Genomic DNA, 22734 nt, shown 5'->3' on the forward strand with positions numbered 1-22734 from the left:
GTGCATATTGTAATATACAAATTAAAATAATTTCTGGAAAAATAGGGAGGTAAACCCTCTCTCATAAAAGTGAAAAATGCAGTCTTATCATCATTAACACCAACGCTCACCTCCCTGTCCAGAGTTATATTCCCCAGAGCGCCTGAACCTGTAACTTATGAAATGTTTTAACATTCGTGCCATTAATCACCGAAGAAACTGAGAACACTGTGTTTTTATTCTGCTTTCATCAGAAAGCACATCTTGTGGAGCGGTCCTGACAGCATGGACGAGACTGCAGGAAATCTTATACCTTAAGACAGGATTTAGGACACTCGCAGATACCTGTTTAGTCTCAATCTTTTCGCTTAACATGGTTTAAAAGACATAACAGAGGAACGGGACAGGAAGAGTTGAAAATTAAAAGTGTGACATATTTTAAGATACAGTGAAATTGTTTATTGAGAAAAAGTGTTTAAAAAAAAGCATTATATAACAAGTTCTGACAAACACACTCTTTCTGGAATCCTAATAAGAATTGCGTAAAAATAGATTTTAGCTTAAACGATACCAAAGAATAAATTGAGACAAACTGAAGCAAAAATCACTTTTATGGTTTCTGAGAGACACATGCATGCTCATTTTGTTTCTATGCAAAATCTCGGACATGTTACGATAAGAAGATTTACTTTCACCGCACAAATATATAAATGTCAAGATATTCCACTTTATTCTCTTTATTCCTAAAGAACAGCTTTGCACACTCTCGGCATCCGGACAGTTCGTTTCTCCAAACGTTCAGCTGAAATACTTTGCCGTGTCTCCTGCCAAAGATGTTCAGTTGCGGTGACTGGGCAGGCTGCTCGATGATAGAAATCACAGTTTGCTCTCTAAATAATGCTTACAGAACTCATCGTCTTGTTGTACAGTGAAATCGGTGTAATAGTGAATTATACAATGGGAGAAATATTGCCTCAGTATTCCTTTCACTTCCTAGAATAAGTCTCTAAAAGTTGTCCCTGCTCTAAAACAACCCCAAACAATTAAGCTTCCACCTTCATTTTGAATAGTGGGGGTGAGGCAGTCTGATCACATCCCTCCTGTTTTCTCCGTAATCTTGTCTCCATAATTTGTTACATGGAAACAAAAGGAGCATGCACGCAACAATAAAACACTTTTCCAAACTTTTGACATGAGCTGAATATATCATTTATTATTTTATCCAGTGTACTTCATCCTAATACCATAGCAAATACAGCAATTCTGATCAGAAATACAATCTCCGTGTATTCACGGTAAGAGCAAAGAAACCATCGTATACAAATATGAATCACAGGATTATATATTTCAGTGGATTAGCATTTATCTGTGTTAAACAGGTATAAATGTGGTTAAGCTGCTTTGAGACAATGTCTGTTGTGAAAAGCGCTATAGAAATAAACTTGACTTGACTTATGGTTACAAACATGAATAACATTATGATTCTAATGAGCAATGTGAGATTGTTACTAATGAAGCATGTTGTCTGTCTCTGGTGCCACTTTGTCCTTTTGACCACGCAGAGCTTGAAAACGTTGAACCACCGATTTCCACACAACTACGTCCTTTATTTGCACCGGTTCTCCTATTTGGGGCATCACAATGTATAGACCAACAGTTAGTAAATAAACGTTATACATAAATAAAGTAACGCCCAAACTGACAATGATGATGTAAATATAGACCCTTTTTTGTGCTGACATCACGATCATGTCATGGCGCTAGCTGGAGGCAAAACAAAAGGAAAACTGGAGGTGGCCAATCCAAACCAGCACAGAGTCGGCTACACCAGGAACACAAACATCATTGTGTTGTGTTGTTGGGTGCCACAATTTCTTTGTTGTACAGGCTGAAATTCTACCTGATAGCTGTGTTTAAACGCAATAAAATGAGCAGACTGGACAGAAACGGTCATTAAAAATGCTCGCATTTTGCAGCACTATCAGCTAACATTATAAAACTATGTATTGTATTTTGTTGATATGGTTTATGGTTTGGTTATGTGTCTTCAGAATTAGAAATTGGGGAACAACCAGTGGTGGATGGCAACGAAGGAAATGTAATTCGTTACTGAAGTATTCCCATTTGGGGACTTTTATTTTAACTTTACTACATTTTAAAGTCAAATATTTTACTTTTTCTCAACTACATTTATTAGTTATACGTTATTTTCTATTTATGAGGATAAAATCTTAACTGGCAAGCACACAGCGAGTCACCAATCAGGGTCGAACGCACGTTCTGATTTAAACTTGTTTTGATCGGCGATTGGTGTATCTACTGATCATCAACATACAGTTCAGCAATTTTTATAAAGTAGTTTAAAAGAAGGTTTTGGGCTCCTGTAAATTGTATTAATATTAATTAGTGTTTGAGTCAACAATATCATTCTATTAGTAGATCAGTGCGCTGAGATTAACATTAGATTCTTTTCACATAAACTGAGTTAATTAAAAATGTACTTTGTCCACCACTGCCTAGACCTACACTAACCCTTTGTGGATAAAACTCGCCACCCCTGCTGTATTGGATCAAGAGCATATGCTGGGCCACACACACGTGTGTGTGTGGGCATGCACACACACACACACACACACACACACACACACACACACACACACACACACAATCACACACAATCACACACTTACACTAAGGGCAAAAAAACTGGAAAATAGAGCTTGGGAGATAAAAAGGTAAAATATATAAATAGGGGATACTCACCCTGACTGGAGGTTTGGTTTTCCAAGATCCCAGGAATAGAAGTTTGAGCCATTGTGTCTAGAAAGTGGGTTTCAGTGCTACCTTCTCCTGCCTCCTCGTCCCTTATAATATTCTGCCTGTTCCCTAAACACAGTTTCCCTGTAGAATACATGCATGCATTATATTCAACATCTTTTCATCATAGTCATTGCTACTCCAGAGGTGGAAAGTAATGAACTACAGTACATTTACTGTAATTGAGTAGTTTTTGTAGTTACTTCTACTTTTTAAAGAAGTCTGTAATTGTACTTTTACTATTTATTTTTTTTGTCTGAAGTATTGTCCCTAACTACTTTTAAAATCATATTCGCTACTAAGTAAAAAAAAAACAATAAATAAAAATAATGAAAGGGGGGAAAAAAAATAGTGGCTTGGAAACTTAAGCTGTATTTGCCCAAAGAACTGGTAGCTTATGAAAACATGCGCAAGCATGCTGAGGCTTAGATAATTAATTCAATTGATAATTGAAAGTTTAGACAATTGATAGTAATAATAGATAAACTTTAGTTTACATAATTGTTGTATTGTTGCGTTGTACCATGTGTGACATGTCTGATGTTGGTTAGCACCAGGGTTGGAAATTAACGAGGAGCAAAATCGTCACTGCACAATGAAGCACGATAATCAGTGTAATGATTTAAAGGTCATACAAAAGTTTTATATTTTAGAGCAGATCTGCTGCTGGGGCATTAGAATTAAGCATGATTGTATAATCAGTCACACACTTTTGTTGAGAATGCAGTGTCCAATCAAAACGGTTTGATAAAGCGCCAAAGTGTGTCAATGCGTGCGCTCACTGTCTAAATTCGGGACTGCATTTGCAATTTCTTTCATTATTATAAATGACAAAACAGGTTGTTTTTTTGCTTGCAGTTGAGGGAGTTTTTGTCCTGTCTATACCATGCTACCAGAACACTTTTTCCACAAAATAACCAAGGCATTTAAAAAAATATTTTATTTTGCAGAAAACACACTGATCAAAATTAGAGAACACTTTCAGATACCTCCCAGTTATTGGTGTTAATCTGGTACCTGGTGCTAATTTCCTTGATTATCTGTCAACCCCTATTTAACTGGCAGCCTAACTTCCAGTTTCACTGACTCTGCACGATGGTGGGCCGTTCTTAAGTGACTGAAAGCCTCCGGCAGCAGGTTGTCCAGATGAAGGCCAAAGGGATGACCCTATCACCCATAGCAAGACAAGTTGGTCGTTCCAAATCTGTGATTTTAAGAATATTGAATATTTATTACATCACAAACTCATTCAAGTCCGCCAAGAAGGCTGGTCGTAAGACAAATACAAGAGAGGACAGGATACTGCGGAGGATCTCAATGGGCAATCGTTTCCACACTGCAGCTGGAATTGCTCACCAGTTCAGCACTGAACAGGATAAGGATCTGTCTCATCATACAGTGTCTCAACGTTTAAGAGCATTTGGACAGAAAGCCCACTCTGCAGTGACCAAACCTCTCATTAGCAGAAAGAATCAAAAGGCTAGACTAAGCTTTGCTGAGGAGCATGTTGTGTGGACAGAGGAGAACTGGTCCAAAGTTCACTTCAGTGATGAAAGCAAGTTTAATTTATTTGGGTCCGATGGGAAACATTATGTTCGGCGACAAACTGGAGAAAGACTGAACCCAAAGTGTGTAAAGAAGTCAGTGAAAAGTGGAGGAGGAAGTGTCATGGTTTGGGGCATGTTTTCTGCAGCAGGAGTTGGGCCTCTTATACAGCTACATGGCAGAGTGAATATGGTTCCTTCCATGCGTTCATCACCCAATCAGCCCGCAGTGTTCATGCAGGACAATGCTCCATGTCACACAGCAACACGGGTAAAGCGGTTCCTTGAAACTGAAAACATTGATATAATGACATGGCCTGATATAATGACATGGCCTGAGTCCTGATCTCAACCCAATAGAGAACCTCTGGAAAATCCTTGGCGACAAAGTTATGGCTAAGAAACCCACTACAGTCACCGAACTGTGGAGGAGACTGGAAGAAGAGTGGACCAAAATCACACCAGAGCATTGTGAGAGACTGGTGCTGTCCTGTGGCCACAGATGTGCTGAAGTCATTCAGAGCAGGGGCCTGTACACTTCCTACTAATTGCTGACTGTTGTAACCTTCAGAAAATTTTGTTGTAATCTTTTTCCATGCTACAGTCATTGTTTTTCTCTAATTTTGATCAGTGTGTTTTGTGCAAAATAATGTTTTTTTTAATTTAAATGCCTTAGTTATTTTGTGGAAAAAGTGTTCTGGTAGCATGGTATAGACAGGACAAAAACTCCTTCAACTGTTGAGCAGTGAAGATGACATTATTTCAGAATTGTTCAATTGTTTATACATTGTTCTCTAATTTTGATCGCCAGTGTGTATGTGTGTGTATATATATATATATATATATATATATATATATATATATATATATATATATGAACAGATCAACGATAATGTGTTATTCTTTAAAAAAAAAAAAATTAATAAAATAAGCGCTATCTTCAGTAACTCTGTATCTAAGGATGACTCTTACCCACACGTTTGTAAGCAGACTTGGCATTGAAGTAGATGAAGGTGAGCAGATTGAACGGGGAGGGAGTCTCCGACTTGCAGTTCATATCTCTGATGAGGATAGCACGACCAAACTTCCATTCCGTATCCGACTGATCCTGGATGCACTGGTAGGTGTTGCTCAGCATGGCGATGAGCAGGTTAAGCAGCACGACCACTGTCACCACCAGGTAGATTCCAAAGGCAAGTTCAGTCAAACCAGATGTTTTGGCAGGAGAGAACTCTGAACATGGCATGTCCTTTCGTTCAGTTAAACCGAAGAGAGCGAAAAAAAGCAAAACGGTGACATCAAGAGCATTCATCTCTGAGGCAATGACATTCCTATAGGTCGTGTTCATTGAATAGTTGCTTTGGAAGCTAGTTTTTGGCTCCAGAGGATGGCAGATAGCAGTAAAGCTCAACGAGAAGGCTGTGTGGAAGAGCAGCAGGATGATGACAAAGCGGCACAGGTCCCTCATCATGTTTTTAATAATAATGGCCCAAGGCCCAAACAGGTGGTGGATCATCAGGAACTCCAAGAGCTGTATAAACGCCAGTTTCATCGCAACCGTCAGTAGAACGTTGCGGGCAAACAGGAAATCGATTAAATATTTAGGATTTGACTGGAAGGCAACAGCCAATATGTGGCAAAGGAGAGCGACTACTGAGAAGAACAAGATGAACATCCGTATCCAGGCCCAACCGACATGCTTAGCTTTTTGCTCATATTCAGATAGCAGCATGCCACACAACCAGATCAGCAGAAGACACTCAGACCATCCTGGAATCAGTTGGGACTCTAAGGTCGGGATCCCAAATGGGTGGACAATAGTACAGATGAAGAGCATCAAGAGAAAGATGTGGGACACCAGATGACTAGCCAATTTCACAATAGGAATGTCGTTGCATCTGAAAAGAAACGTGGAATTTAGTGCAAATATTTCTCCTTAAAAAGAGTCAATTACAGCATAGGGGAGCTCCGGGTGATTTTGACCGATTCACAATTTTACAATTTAAGACCTACACTATATGGACAACAAGTATTTGGACTTTTCCAAACTGAAAATTTAAACGAGGTTCCAGCATGGCAATAGAGACCCATGAAGATTTCCTGCTATAGAGCTTCAACGCTATTGAACACCGTCGGGATGAATGTGAACGCTGACTAACGCCCTTGTGTCTGAATGAGTACAAATTTCCACAAAATCTAAAAGGTGTTGCTCAAAAGGGTTGGAGCTCTATAGCAGCAGATCTTCAACTCCATGTAAAGTATATCTTTATGGCGCCGGCTTTGTGCACAGGAGAATAGTTATGGTTTGAGTCTCCTAGTTCAAGTGAAGGGAATATTTCATGCTACTGCATCCAAAGACACCCAAAACAATTGTGTGTCTCCAAATTTGTGATAACAGTTATACATATAACATCGTGTAGAATGCTCTCGCACTTGAGCAGTTAATCAGGCACGCCATCATGTGGTCGGACAAAATTGTTTTTCTGCCATTTTTGGAATGGCAATGTATCTGATTGAATGCATGAATCAACATTTTTATAAAAATACCTCGATTTAAAAAAAAAAAGGAAAAAAACATTTGGATTAATCAAAATAAAATAATAAAAATCTCCCAGCTTTAGCTTTGAGGAAATATATTCTTATGTTTAGGTTGACCATGCATGATTACCTGTGCTTGAGTGGAAGTGAGAGGGCCATCCACAAAAAAGGAAAGATCAGCATACAGAAGAAGAGCAGCAAGATCTTTCTAAAGTTCAGAAATTCACACTTCGGTTTGCCGTACAACACATCTGTCAGGTATTTCTGCACTCCTAGATTCGACATCACGTTTTTCTGCTTTGCTTTTATCAGATAGTCCAAGATGTTGGATTCCTGGTCAACGGCCCTGAGAACCACCCCAAAATCCTTCCCAAGCGGAGCAGTGGAGGCAAGATTTAGGAGGTCGGAGGCCAAGGTCTCACAGTGGGATGCAGCAGCACGCAGGTCTTTGAAGTACACCATATCATCAAAAGAGACCGAGCTTAGAGCATGGGAGAGACGCACAGCTGTACTCAGAGGAGCTTCTGAATAGAGCACCATCTCATCCAGGGATAGGTTCGAGTTTAACCTTCCACATAGCATCAGATCAATCACAAACTGCAAGGCAAGAAAACACAACACAACACAAATCAACAAAAAAAACACCCCTCAAAATAGACCAAATGTTTTTTCTAGCACACAAAAGAATAAGCAGCTTTATATATATATATATATATATATATATATATATATATATATATATATATATATATATATATATATATATATATACACACACACACACACACATACAGCGGGGAAAATAAGTATTTGACACATCAGCATTTTTATCAGTAAGGGGATTTCTAAGTGGGCTATTTACACAAAATTTCCACCAGATGTAGTCATCAAGCTAAATATTGAATTCATACAAAGAAATCAGAACATTTAAGTATACAAGTTGAGTCATAATAAAGAAAGTGTAATGACACAGGGAATAAGTATTGAACACACTTTATTTAATACTTTGTAGAAAAGCCTTTGTTGGTGATTACAGCTTCTAGACGCCTCTTGTATGGAGAGACCAGTCGTCTGCATTGCTCTGAATCACTCCTGAGCAATGCAGACCAGTCGTCTGCATTGCTCAGGAGTGATTCTGGCCCATTCTTCCACACAAATAGTTTTTAAATCTTGAAGGTTCCTTGGGCCTCTTTTATGAACTTTGATCCTCATTTCTCTCCATAGATTTTCTATGGGATTTAGGTCAGGTGATTGACTGGGCTATTCAAGCAACTTGATTTTCTCTCTTTATTATTTAACCACTTTATTGTTTCCTTGGCCTTGTGTTTGGGATCATTGTCTTGCTAAAATGTCCACCCTCTTTTCATCTTCATCTTTCTGGTAGATGGCAGCAGATTTTTATCCAGAATGTCCCGGTACATTTCTCCATTCATCCTGCCTTCAATAATATGAAGTCTGCCAGTACCCCTTGCTAAAAAGCAGCCCCAAACCATGATGCTTCCACCCCCAAACTTAACTGTTGGTATGGTGTTCTTTGGGTGTCGGGCAGTGCCATTTCTTCTCCAATCATGGTGTGTAGAAAAAAAAATCTGACCATACTATAGTCTCCCAATAATCCACAGGCTTCTCCAAATGCTCTTTCGCAAACTTTAACCGAGCCTCAACATGCTTTTTGTTCAGCAATGGAGTCTTGCGTGGTGGGCGTACATGGATGCCATGGCGGTTCAGTGCATTGCTTATAGTTTTCTTTGAAACAACCTGCTGATGTAAGGTCTTCCTGAAGTTCTGTCCGAGTGGTTCTTGGCTTTTGGCGAACTCTCCTGATTCTTCTTTGGACTCCTCGGACTGGGATCTTACGTGGAGCACCTGATCGTCACCAGTTTATGGTGAACTGATGCTCTTTCCATTTCCAGATAATGGCCCCCACAGTGCTCACAGGAACATTTAGCATTCTGGAAATGCGCCTCTAACCATTCCCGTTATGCATTTCAATGATAAGTTTACGAAGATCTTGAGAGAGTTCTTTGCTTTTACCCATCAAGTCTTTCCTGTGTGCCTCCTGGGTAATGAGAAGCCTTTATAGGCCATCAATTAGGACTAAAGCAGCTGATATCCAGCATCGTTTAATTTTCACGCTCCTGCACACCAAACCTGGAACTACTGACCACCAAATGTCGGCCCTTCTATCTACCTCAGGAATTCAGCTCGGTCATATTTAGTGTCGTTTATATCCCACCTCAAGCAAACACGGACACTGCAGTATGGGATTTACATGAGACAATAACTCTTCCGATTCAGAGGGAGGTCGCGCGCTGGACTGACCAATCGGTGGCTGCTCTGCAGGACGCTTTGGATGACGCAGACTGGGACATGTTCAGGCGCACCTCTGATGACGTCAACATGTTACGGAAGCGGTTGTGGGATTCATCAGGAAACTAGCGGATGATACGGTGCAAAAAAAACACTATCAGAACGTTTCCCAACCAGAAGCCGTGGATGGATAAAACCATCCGTGACGCTTTGAGATCCCGCTCTGCTGCCTACAACATGGAGCTCGCCACCAGGGACATGGATGAGTACAAGGCTGCGACTTACAGTGTTCGCAGAGCAGTGAAGGAAGCAAATCGGCGCTACGGGAGGAAACTAGAGTCACAGTTTCAACATGGTGGCTCTAGGAGCCTGTGGCAGGGACTAAGAACAATAACTGATTATAGAACACCATCTTCTAGAATGGTGAATGCGGACGCTTATCTGGAAGACGAGCTAAACACATTTTATGCTCGTTTCGAGGCTGCAGCTAACCACGCTAGCGAGAGTGAATACCAGGAAGGCAGCCGGTGTTCACTGAGATATTCAACCTCTCACTGTAACAGTCTGTTGTCCCCTCATGTTTCAAACAGTCCACCATTGTTCCTGTCCCGAAGAAACCCAAGCCCGCCTGCCTTAACGACTACTGCCCTGTAGCCTTGACCTCAGTAGTGATAAAGTGCTTTGAAAGACTGGTCAGAAACTTAATCACTGCATCACTACCAGACACACTGGACCCAATACAGTTTGCGTACCGTCAGAACTGTTCTACTGAGGACGCCATTGCTTATCTCCTCCACACCACGATGAGCCACCTGTACCAAAGAAATGGGAATTATACAAAGATGCTGTTTGTGGACTACAGTTCAGCATTTAACACCATAATTCCCTACACACTCACCTCTAAGTTGAAGGTCCTGGGACTCAGCCTGCCGCTGTGCCATTGGATCTCTAACTTCCTGACAGACAGACCACAAGCCATACGGGTGGGCAAACACACTTCATCCACCCTCACCCTTAGCACTGGAGCTCCCCAGGGTTGTGTTCTGAGCCCCCTGCTGTACTCACTGTACACATATGACTGTGTGGCCACTTCCAAATCCACCACCATCATCAAGTTTGCTGACGACATCGTTGTGGTGGGCCTGATCTCCAACAACGATGAGACGGCCCACCTACAGGAGGTTAAAAACCTGAAGAGATGGTGCCAGGAGAACAACCCTCTCCTGAACGTTAGCAAGACTAAGGAGTTGATCGTGGACTTCAGCACGAAGCAGGAGCGGTCATGCCAACCGCTAAACATCAGCGGGACCCCAGTGGAGAGAGTGGACAGTTTCCGGTACCTAGGTGTTCACATCACACAGGACCTTTCTTGGTCCTGTCACATCAAAACCCTGGTAAAAAAGACCCGGCAGTGTCTGTAACATCTGAGACGCTTAAGGGACTTTAAACTTCCCTCTCAGGTGCTAAAGACTTTCTACACCTGCACTATTGAGAGCGTTCTGACGGGTAGCATCACTTCCTGGTTTGGGAACAGCACCATGCAGGACAGACAAGCCCTCCAGATGGTGGTGCGTTCAGGTGAACATACAATCCACACCAAGCTCCCTAACCTGCAGGACATCTACAGCATGCATGCTGGACCAGGGCCAGGAATATTGTGAAGGACCTCAGCCATCCCAACAATGGACTCTTTTCTTTGTTGCGTTCAGGCAAACACTTCTGCTCCCTGAAAGCGAACACAGAGAGAATGAGGAGGAGCTTCTTCCCATTCAGAGTTTAAACCAGGAAACACCCAGGATCTAAAAACTGGCCCACTCTCTCCATCATCACACTTCTTCTGTGCACATATCTCACCTTTCGCACCACGACACCTCAAACTCTGGACTCGCACAGCACAGTGCACTTTATATTTTATACCACACCATACCGCACATGGACACTTTACACCACACCATACCGCACATGGACACTTTATGGACATTTTACACCACACCGTACCGCGCACGGACACTTTATGGACACTTTACACCACACCATACCGGACACGGACACTTTATGGACATTTTATACCACACCATACCGCACACGGACACTTTACACCACACCATACCGCACACGGACACTTTATACCACACCATACCGCACACGGACACTTTATGGACTCTATCTAAACCACCTTAAATTGTTTATTGTTTACTGTTGTTTACTGTTTCACTGCTTACTGCCATAAGCTTTTTTGTATATACATCTTTTTCTCTCATATATGTTTATATCCTTATATATTCTTATATTTTATACCACACCATACCGCACGGACACTTTATGGACATTTTATACCACACCATACCGCACGGACACTTTATGGACATTTTATACCACACCATACCGCTACGGACACTTTATGGACATTTTACACCACACCATACCGCACGGACACTTTATACCACACCATACCGGACACGGACACTTTATGGACATTTTACACCACACCATACCGCACACGGACACTTTATGGACACTTTACACCACACCATACCGCACACGGACACTTTATGGACATTTTATACCACACCATACCGCACACGGACACTTTACACCACACCATACCGCACACGGACACTTTATGGACTCTATCTAAACCACCTTAAATTGTTTATTGTTTACTGTTGTTTACTGTTTCACTGCTCACTGCCATAAGCTTTTTTGTATATACATCTTTTTCTCTCATATATGTTTATATCCTTATATATTCTTATATTTTATTTTATATAGTTTTTATACTTTATTTATCTGCCTTCTTTTTCTTTGTATATTTTTCTCCCCATCCTATTCCCTCATGCCGGACCACCATTAATAAGCATTTCACTGCATGTCGTGCCATGTATGTATGTGTATGTGACAAATAAAATTTGATTTGATTTGATATCAATTAGTACTGATAGGGGGCAGGGTTTATCTCTCAATACTGACAAATTTCAGGTGTTCATGTGTTCAATACTTATTCCCTGCGTCATTTCACTTTATTTATTATGACTCATCTTCTATACTTAAATGTTCTGATTTCTTTGTATGAATTCAATATTTGGCTTGATGGCTACATCTGGTGGAAATTTTGTGTCAATAGCCCACTTAGAAATCCCCTTACTAATAAAAATGCTGATGTGTCAAATACTTATTTTCCCCGCTGTATATACAATATATACACACTATATTAATCTTGTGGAACACTTCCCAGAAGAGTGGAGGGAATTATAAGAGCAAATTGGGACTGCATGTGGAATGCAATGCTCAAAAAACACATACTGTACTTATGACAGGTGACCCAATACTTTTGGACATATAGTGTATATCGAGCGTGCTCCAAATTTACCAGAATATACCTTTACAGAACTTCAATCTATCACCGGGGGTTAAATTAATTCATGCACATTAAATATTTTGATAACTAAAAGCTTATTTTTCACATTTGTATTTACAACATTATTATAATGACCTGAATATTAACTTATTGGGAGAAAACCGATAGTTCTATGTGAAATTAGAAATTAAACACCCCCATATAACCAAAATGGAATCATCCTCGTTTCTTAACACCTCTGCAAATGATCGACTGTGAGATCGGTAGTTGAATAAGGTTCCTACTATTGCAGCTGTCAGGACCTCCTGGACACACTGCACGCACTTCCGGTTTCGAGGCATGCACTTCCGGTTTCGCAGTGAGCACTTCCGAGTCGCAGGCCATCTTGCCGTTTTTCCTGACTGTTTTTGGTTTTTGGTTTTGCTTCCCTGTATTACCCTATTGCCTGTGCCTAGACCATGGACTGTTTTTGGATTCTGTTTTTGCCTTGCCCCTTTGCTTTATTTTATATATTAAATTTTGTTTTTTCCATAACCTTGTGTGCATCCTGCATTTGGGTCCTCCCATCCAGTCATTCTGCACCTACCGCTGCACCCGTTCTCTCTGACAGAATAATCTGACCAAAGATGGACCCAGCAGATGTTTTGAAACGTTGGGCTAGTTCCACTGTAGGCCAACAATTCAGGGACCCTACCAAGACTGTGGACATTCTAAAGCTCAGCCCCCTGCAGAGAGATGAGTATTTTTGTGTATTTCGTGAACAATCCGTGGCAAACCAAATAATATTAAATAACCTCCTGAAATGGCCGTCTCTCCGGCCCCTGAGCTCTGCAGGGAGGGCTGCCCAACCTCAGCCTTCCTGCCTGACTGGAAATGTCTCCCAGCTGTTCTGCCCTGCCAAGCATGCCCCCAAGCAGCTCCAGAGTCCCGCAGGGGCGCTGCTCCGCCTCAGACCTCCTCAGGGGCGCCGCTCCGCTCCAGAGTCCCGCAGGGGGCGCTGCTCCTCCACAGACCTCCGCAGAGGGCGCTCCTCCTCTTCAGACCTCTGCAGGGGGCGCCGCTCCGCCTCAGACCTCTGCAGGGGGCGTCGCTCCGCCTCAGACCTCCTCAGGGGGCGCCGCTCAGCCTCAGACCTTCGCACTGGGCGCTGCTCCGCCTCAGAGTCCCGCCGGGGGGGGGCGCTCCGCTCCAGAGTCCCTATGGGGGCGCTGCTCCGCCTCAGACCTCCGCAGAGGGCGCTGCTCCTCCTCAGACCTCCGCAGCGGGCGCCGCTCCACCTCAGACCTCCACAGCAGGCACCACCTCAGATCTCCGCAGGGGGCATTGCTCCCCTTCATCACATCGGCCAGAAAGTGCTTGGGGCAGCCACCTGGAGGCTCGCGCCACGCTTCGTTCAGCCTTTCCTGACCTCCAAGGCGTTCTACCCCGTAGCAGTTCGCCTTAAGCCCCGCTGTGTCCGCCGCTGGCACTTCACTTGCCTCGTGCCACAGAATTATTGTTTCTTTTCATCATTTCCCTCTACCAGACACCCTCCACCCGCCCAGGGCGGATTGCGAGGCCTTGCCTCTTTTGTCTGCCGCCTTTTGCTCCCGCGGCATCTGTCAGAGCAAGGCCATCTGGAGACGGTCGTGGAGGGGGGGTACTGTCAGGACTTCCGGTTTGGCGGTGAGCACTTCCGGGTCGGGCGGCCAGCTTGCCGTTTTTCCCGCGCCTCCCACTATATAAGGACTATCAAGACTTTAGCTCCTGGCCAGATTATCTTACCGGTTTCCTGCCCGTGAGATCATTCTTGCCATCCTGCCTGCTTTGTATCCTGATCCTGATCCTGATCCCTGTTCTTCACTGCCACCCTAGTTTTCTGGTTTGGACTTTGGACTGTTTTTGGTTTGTGTTTTGTTCTGCCCTTTATTGTTCTGTTTGCTGGTTTTTGGATTTTCTGGACTGTTTTTGGTTTTTGGTTTTGCTTCCCTGTATTGCCCTATTGCCTGTGCCTAGACCCTGGACTGTTTTTGGATTCTGTTTTTGCCTTGCCCCTTTGCTTTATTTTATATATTAAATTCTGTTTTTTCCATAACCTTGTGTGCATCCTGCATTTGGGTCCTCCCATCCGGTCATTCTGCACATACCACTGCACCCGTGCTTTCTGTCAGAAGCATTGAATCTTCGACCATTCGGGGGTCACTTCTACTGAATACGTAGAAGAAGAGCTCACACACAGAATAGTATTAGTAAAGCTATAGCATTTACTCCCTTTGTCTGTTTTCTGCAGTGATACAGGAGTGATGCTGATTTCAGGCAGTCCAAATGTGTAAAAAAAAAAAAAAAGGAATAAAAGATATAAGTTGCATAAGATGTTTTCGGGTACGCTTGATTAAATTACATTTAATTAAATTTGTTTTTATTTGTAGAGTGTTTTAACAATGGACATAATCTCAAAGCAGCTTTACAGAGATAAAACAGTTATAAAAGTTGTATAAAAGAATGTAAAAGTTTAGTGTCTATAAGTTTGTTCCTTATAATTGTAAGTTTGTCCCTTAATCAGTGGCAATTATGGGAAGGAAAAGTATCCTGAAATGGCATGATGAAGAAACCTAGAGGAAACACGTCATCTGGGTGGAAAAATATGTCCATTAACTACAGTTTTATCATTGTTGTGTTCAGTCATAGGCACATAAATGTTATTTTTGGCTTTATTTTATGTTACAAATTGATGCTAATCACATCCAGGCACTTTTGAACCACATTCAGTTATTCAGAAGCAAAATGTAAAAACATGGTAGATTATTGAAATATAAACTAATTTGCGATTTATCTATAACATATCAATAATATTTAATTTTGTATGAAAATGTGTCCATTGTTTGTCCATAACCTCTCTCTAAAAGACAATATGAAACACTCAGATTGTGTATATTATGAATTACTGCTCCATGTCATTTATATAATAATTTCAGCATAGAAAAAAAATGACGAATGCACAGTATGTATAACATATGAAGTGTGAAATACTGCCCCCTTGTGTTTATTGTACTTAATCACAGTCCAAAATATGCAAGGAAGAATGTAAGGTCTGCACAAAAGCTTGCTTTCAAGTTTCTAAATCTCAGAAATTAAATTCTCAATGGCACAGAGTAAGAATACAGAGGGTGTGGCAATGTAATACTTACTTTCTTGTCCATCAGCAGTTTTACGATGTTGTTTTTTTTCTGCCGGAGCAGGAAGCTGACGGTGGTCAAGTGGTTCTCCTTGGCGGCGTACTGCAGCGGTGTGAGGTGGTTGTGACATTCAGCATCCACTGAGGCGTCTCTCTCGACCAGGAGACGCACCAGCTCCAGACAGCCAGCTTCCGCTGCATAGTGCAGGGCGGTCCTTTTCGACTAAAAAAAGCACAGATAAAAGCACAGGTGAAATCAATTCAGTTTATTTTTATTTGTAGAGCACCACTGGACCTTGTTTCAAAGCAGCTTCACAGAGATAAATATGTTATAAAAGAATGTATATGTTTAGTGCCTATAAGTTTGCTCCTTATAATTGTAGGTTTATCCCTGTGAGCCAGTGATGACTGTGTGGAGGAAAATCTCCCTGAGTCTGCATGAGGAAGAAACCTTAAGAGGAACCAGGTTCAAAACTGAAACCATAATCATCGATGTCCATTCACTGCATTTTCATCATTGTTGAGGCAGAACTACTCATGCAAAACTGTGGTCCTGAACTATTGTAATAGACTGTTGATTTAGTTACAGTCCAAATCAATCCTAATAGTTCTTGAGTTGCTTCATGGATCTTTATGCACATCTTGCTTGGTCACCAAATCTTTTTCCTAAGTGCAATACGAATTTCAGCAGATTTGAGCAAAAAGGTTACAAAAGTGACTTATATGAATGAAAAACACCACTTTTTTCAAGTCACTTTAAAATCAAAACCATTAAACTAATCAATCGCACATCATGTGTCTATGATTTTAAGAAAATAAACACACAAATAAATATATTATATACATACATACAGTGAGGAAAATAAGTATTTGAACACCCTGCTATTTTGCAAGTTCTCCCACTTAGAAATCATGGAGGGGTCTGAAATTGTCATCGTAGGTGCATGTCCACTGTGAGAGACATAATCTAAAACAAAGAAATCCAGAAATCACAATATATGATTTTTAAACTATTTATTTGTATGATACAGCTGCAAATAAGTATTTGAACACCTGTCTATCAGCTAGAATTCTGACCCTCAAAGACCTGTTAGTCTGCCTTTAAAATGTCCACCTCCACTACATTTATTATCCTAAATTAGATGCATCTGTTTGAGGTCGTTAGCTGCATAAAGACACCTGTCCACCCCATACAATCAGTAAGAATCCAACTACTAACATGGCCAAGATCAAAGAGCTGTCCAAAGACACTCGAGACAAAATTGTACATCTCCACAAGGCTGGAAAGGGCTACGGGAAATTGCCAAGCAGCTTGGTGAAAAAAGGTCCACTGTTGGAGCAATCATTGGAAAATGGAAGAAGCTAAACATGACTGTCAATCTCCCTCCGACTGGGGCTCCATGCAAGATCTCACCTCGTGGGGTCTCAATGATCCTAAGGAAGGTGAGAAATCAGCCCAGAACTACACGGGAGGAGCTGGTCAATGACCTGAAAAGAGCTGGGACCACCGTTTCCAAGGTTACTGTTGGTAATACACTAAGACATCATGGTTTGAAATCATGCATGGCACGGAAGGTTCCCCTGCTTAAACCAGCACATGTCCAGGCATGTCTTAAGTTTGCCAATGACCATTTGGATGATCCAGAGGACTCATGGGAGAAAGTGATGTGGTCAGATGAGACCAAAATAGAACTTTTGGGTCATAATTCCACTAAACGTGTTTGGAGGAAGAAGAATTATGAGTACCATCCCATGAACACCATCCCCACTGTGAAGCATGGGGGTGGTAGCATCATGCTTTGGTGGTGTTTTTCTGCACATGGGACAGGGCGAATGCACTGTATTAAGGAGAGGATGACCGGGGCCATGTATTGCGAGATTTTGGGGAACAACCTCCTTCCCTCAGTTAGAGCATTGAAGATGGGTCGAGGCTGGGTCTTCCAACATGACAATGACCCGAAGCACACAGCCAGGATAACCAAGGAGTGGCTCTGTAAGAAGCATATCAAGGTTCTGGCATGGCCTAGCCAGTCTCCAGACCTAAACCCAATAGAGATTCTTTGGAAGGAGCTCAAACTCAATGTTTCTCAGTGACAGGCCAGAAACCTGACTGATCTAGAGAAGATCTGTGTGTAGGAGTGGGCCAAAATCCCTCCTGCAGTGTGTGCAAACCTGGTGAAAAACTACAGGAAACGTTTGACCTCTGTAATTGCAAACAAAGGCTCCTTTACCAAATATTAACTTTGACTTTCTCAGGTGTTCAAATACTTATTTGCAGCTGTATCATACAAATAAATAGTTTAAAAATCATAAACTGTGATTTCTGAATTTTTTTTTTTAGATTATGTCTCTCACAGACCCCTTCATGATTTCTAAGTGGGAGAACTTGCAAAATAGCAGGGTGTTTAAATACTTATTTTCCTCACTGTACGTATGCACGTGGTGGTGTCAAAAAGTTTTGAGACTGGCTCTGTTCACAAGAAAGTACTTTATTTATCTACGTTTACACACATAACCTTCAAAACAGTCCACTCACACAGCAATACAGCGCCCCCAATGTTCCTGCCACTTCTGGAACGTGTCTTAGGAGTCTTTTTTTCGAAGTGACCTTCTGCCATTTGCTTTAGATCTCTGCAACATTGTCAAAATGGCCACCTTTGAGCTGATCTTCATCTTCGGGATGAGGGTGAAGTCCGCAGGAGCCAAATATGGTGAGTAGTGAGTATTGAAAGTCTTTTAATCTCTTGTCTTCCTCCAGTCATGTTCTTCCGCTCTTAAAGCGCGCGACATGAAACACCTCGTCGCAGCATCGCCGTATGTCAAACGTATGTCATGTCAAACGTCTCTGTGGCAGATTTACCCAGTTTCAATCAGAATTTCACGCTTGCTCTTTGTTCTAACCTGCTGTCTGTCAGCAGAACAGCACCAGCTAGCACTTGTAGTTTTAAAACTTTTTCATACCACCTCATATACATACATATATATACGCACACACACACACACACACACACACACACACACGCATAACCGCATCTACATGATCGTGTCTCACCTTGTCCGTGTGGTTGACTTCGGCACCGTGGCACAGCAGGACTCTCACTGTTGCCACGTGCCCCTCGTTCTCGTGTCCCCGCTGAGCTGCAAAGTGCAGAGGTGTGTACCCAAACTACACACACACACACACACACACACACACACACACACACACACACACATAAAGGGAAAACAAAAAACAAGTTCTCTGAATATGATCAATTTTCTGATGTCCATTTGCTACCAATAAACAAGGATGTGAATATAATACTGTACATATTCTGGCCTTTAAAGCCTAATTTGGATTCAATATTATCAACAATAACTCGAGCTATGTGCTGTAAGGACACCACCTGCAAATTCAGCTCAGCATAGATGTTATGTACAGTAGGTCACTGAGAATGATAGGTATTTCTGGATATTATAGGTTGTTTGGTTTTAGGTTTGTTATAGTTTGTAGTATGCTTTAAAATAGAGAGACATTTTTTTATCTCTTTTTTTCATCTTTGCATGGAATCTCAATTCACTGTGGTGTGCATGCATTTCTGACACAACCTCCTTCCCTCTGTTAGAGCATTGAAGATGGGTCGAGGCTGGGTCTTCCAACATGACAATGACCCGAAGCACACAGCCAGGATAACCAAGGAGTGGCTCTGTAAGAAGCATATCAAGGTTCTGGCATGGCCTAGCAGTCTCCAGACCTAAACCCAATAGAGATTCTTTGGAAGGAGCTCAAACTCAATGTTTCTCAGTGACAGGCCAGAAACCTGACTGATCTAGAGAAGATCTGTGTGTAGGAGTGGGCCAAAATCCCTCCTGCAGTGTGTGCAAACCTGGTGAAAAACTACAGGAAACGTTTGACCTCTGTAATTGCAAACAAAGGCTCCTGTACCAAATATTACCATTGACTTTCTCAGGTGTTCAAATACTTATTTGCAGCTGTATCATACAAATAAATAGTTTAAAAATCATAAACTGTGATTTCTGAATTTTTTTTTTTAGATTATGTCTCTCACAGACCCCTTCATGATTTCTAAGTGGGAGAACTTGCAAAATAGCAGGGTGTTCAAAAACTTATTTTCCTTACTGTACGTATGCACGTGGTGGTGTCAAAAAGTTTTGAGACTGGCTCTGTTCACAAGAAAGTACTTTATTTATCTACGTTTACACACATAACCTTCAAAACAGTCCACTCACACAGCAATACAGCGCCCCCAATGTTCCTGCCACTTCTGGAACGTGTCTTAGGAGTCTTCTTTTTGAAGTGACCTTCTGCCATTTGCTTTAGATCTCTGCAACATTGTCAAAATGGCCACCTTTGAGCTGATCTTCATCTTCGGGATGAGGGTGAAGTCCGCAGGAGCCAAATATGGTGAGTAGTGAGTATTGAAAGTCTTTTAATCTCTTGTCTTCCTCCAGTCATGTTCTTCCGCTCTTAAAGCGCGCGACATGAAACACCTCGTCGCAGCATCGCCGTATGTCAAACGTATGTCATGTCAAACGTCTCTGTGGCAGATTTAACCAGTTTCAATCAGAATTTCACGCTTGCTCTTTGTTCTAACCTGCTGTCTGTCAGCAGAACAGCACCAGCTAGCACTTGTAGTTTTGAAACTTTTTCATACCACCTCATATACATACATATATATACGCACACACACACACACACATAACCGCACCTTCATGTTCGTGTCTCACCTTGTCTGTGTGGTTGACTTCGGCACTGTGGCACAGCAGGACTCTCACTGTTTCCACGTGCCCCTGAGCAGATGCCAGGTGAAGGCAAGTGCGGTCCAGATGATCCTGCTGATGAAGCAGAGATCTGGATCTGCTTAGCAGCAGCCTGACGACATCTGTCTGCCCACTCTGAGCTGCCAGGTGCAGTGGGGTAAAACACTGGAACACACATGCACAGACTTACTGTTGGTCATGATTTTTACTTTTCTTGAAGTAATTTATTAATGAAAATTGTATTTAATTTCCTATACTACACATATAATGTAGAAAAAAATAAATCACTTTTTTACAGACAATTACAGACAATTTTTACAGACAATTTACAGAAAATATAATAAAATGGCAGAATTAGAGAAGGTGAGGGGTAAGGATCAAACACCTGTGCATAATTCCTATTAATAGGTGTTTCAGTGAGAGGCTTGATTAAAGAGAGATGTGTGTGTGTGTGTGTGTGTGTGTGTGTGTGTGTGTCTGTGTGTATGAACTGTACAATAAAAGCAGAAAGGGAAAAGTAGCAAATAAAGCCAGGTTGAAACCTGTTGCCTGCCTCTTTATCCTTCCTCTCGAGCTCTCTGAAGTTATTATACTCCATAAATATTACAGAAAATTAATGTATTCATTTACTTATTAATCTATAAAAGAATGATAAGAAAGATATAAAAATAAATGCACACAATAAAGGAAAATACAATCAAAGTGCAAATAAAATGAACGTTTTTCTATTTTGTCTATTTATAGTTAAGTTTTCAGTAATAAATATATATATATATATATATACTAATAATATATGTTATAAGTTTTACTTCAGGGTTTGTTTTTGCTTCATCCAGGACTCCCGTTGAGCTCAGCAACAAGCGCACCACGTTCTCGTGTCCCCGCTGAGCTGCAAAGTGCAGAGGTGTGTACCCAAACTACACACACACACACACACACACACACACACACACACACACACACACACACACACACACACACATAAAGGGAAAACAAAAAACAAGTTCTCTGAATATGATCAATTTTCTGATGTCCATTTGCTACCAATAAACAAGGATGCGAATATAATACTGTACATATTCTGGCCTTTAAAGCCTAATTTGGATTCAATATTATCAACAATAACTCGAGCTATGTGCTGTAAGGACACCACCTGCAAATTCAGCTCAGCATAGATGTTATGTACAGTAGGTCACTGAGAATGATAGGTATTTCTGGATATTATAGGTTGTTTGGTTTTAGGTTTGTTATAGGTTGTAGTATGCTTTAAAATAGAGAGACATTTTTTTATCTCTTTTTTTCATCTTTGCATGGAATCTCAATTCACTGTGGTGTGCATGCATTTCTGACACAACCTCCTTCCCTCTGTTAGAGCATTGAAGATGGGTCGAGGCTGGGTCTTCCAACATGACAATGACCCGAAGCACACAGCCAGGATAACCAAGGAGTGGCTCTGTAAGAAGCATATCAAGGTTCTGGCATGGCCTAGCCAGTCTCCAGACCTAAACCCAATAGAGATTCTTTGGAAGGAGCTCAAACTCAATGTTTCTCAGTGACAGGCCAGAAACCTGACTGATCTAGAGAAGATCTGTGTGTAGGAGTGGGCCAAAATCCCTCCTGCAGTGTGTGCAAACCTGGTGAAAAACTACAGGAAACGTTTGACCTCTGTAATTGCAAACAAAGGCTCCTGTACCAAATATTACCATTGACTTTCTCAGGTGTTCAAATACTTATTTGCAGCTGTATCATACAAATAAATAGTTTAAAAATCATAAACTGTGATTTCTGAATTTTTTTTTTTAGATTATGTCTCTCACAGACCCCTTCATGATTTCTAAGTGGGAGAACTTGCAAAATAGCAGGGTGTTCAAATACTTATTTTCCTCACTGTACGTATGCACGTGGTGGTGTCAAAAAGTTTTGAGACTGGCTCTGTTCACAAGAAAGTACTTTATTTATCTACGTTTACACATAACCTTCAAAACAGTCCACTCACACAGCAATACAGCGCCCCCAATGTTCCTGCCACTTCTGGAACGTGTCTTAGGAGTCTTCTTTTCGAAGTGACCTTCTGCCATTTGCTTTAGATCTCTGCAACATTGTCAAAATGGCCACCTTTGAGCTGATCTTCATCTTCGGGATGAGGGTGAAGTCCGCAGGAGCCAAATATGGTGAGTAGTGAGTATTGAAAGTCTTTTAATCTCTTGTCTTCCTCCAGTCATGTTCTTCCGCTCTTAAAGCGCGCGACATGAAACACCTCGTCGCAGCATCGC

The 22734-nt window shown here is 41.6% G+C and overlaps 1 protein-coding gene across 1 annotated transcript in view; it reads right to left on the bottom strand.

The window, feature by feature from the left end:
- Positions 1 to 450: 450 nt before the first annotated feature.
- The window catches only part of trpn1 (transient receptor potential cation channel, subfamily N, member 1), a 36139-nt gene continuing 13855 nt past the window's right edge, over positions 451 to 22734 (bottom strand). The window contains exons 13-20 of the mRNA XM_046835434.1: positions 21271 to 21378; positions 20429 to 20626; positions 18753 to 18866; positions 15714 to 15923; positions 7009 to 7475; positions 5313 to 6238; positions 2743 to 2880; positions 451 to 1603 (exon numbers count right to left, since the gene is read on the bottom strand). Coding sequence (XP_046691390.1) covers positions 1488 to 1603; positions 2743 to 2880; positions 5313 to 6238; positions 7009 to 7475; positions 15714 to 15923; positions 18753 to 18866; positions 20429 to 20626; positions 21271 to 21378 — 2277 coding nt within the window. The 3' untranslated portion in view covers positions 451 to 1487. The remainder of the gene's footprint in view (positions 1604 to 2742; positions 2881 to 5312; positions 6239 to 7008; positions 7476 to 15713; positions 15924 to 18752; positions 18867 to 20428; positions 20627 to 21270; positions 21379 to 22734) is intronic.

The sequence above is a fragment of the Silurus meridionalis genome, chromosome 22 (assembly GCF_014805685.1).
Source record: "Silurus meridionalis isolate SWU-2019-XX chromosome 22, ASM1480568v1, whole genome shotgun sequence".
NCBI lineage: Eukaryota > Metazoa > Chordata > Actinopteri > Siluriformes > Siluridae > Silurus > Silurus meridionalis.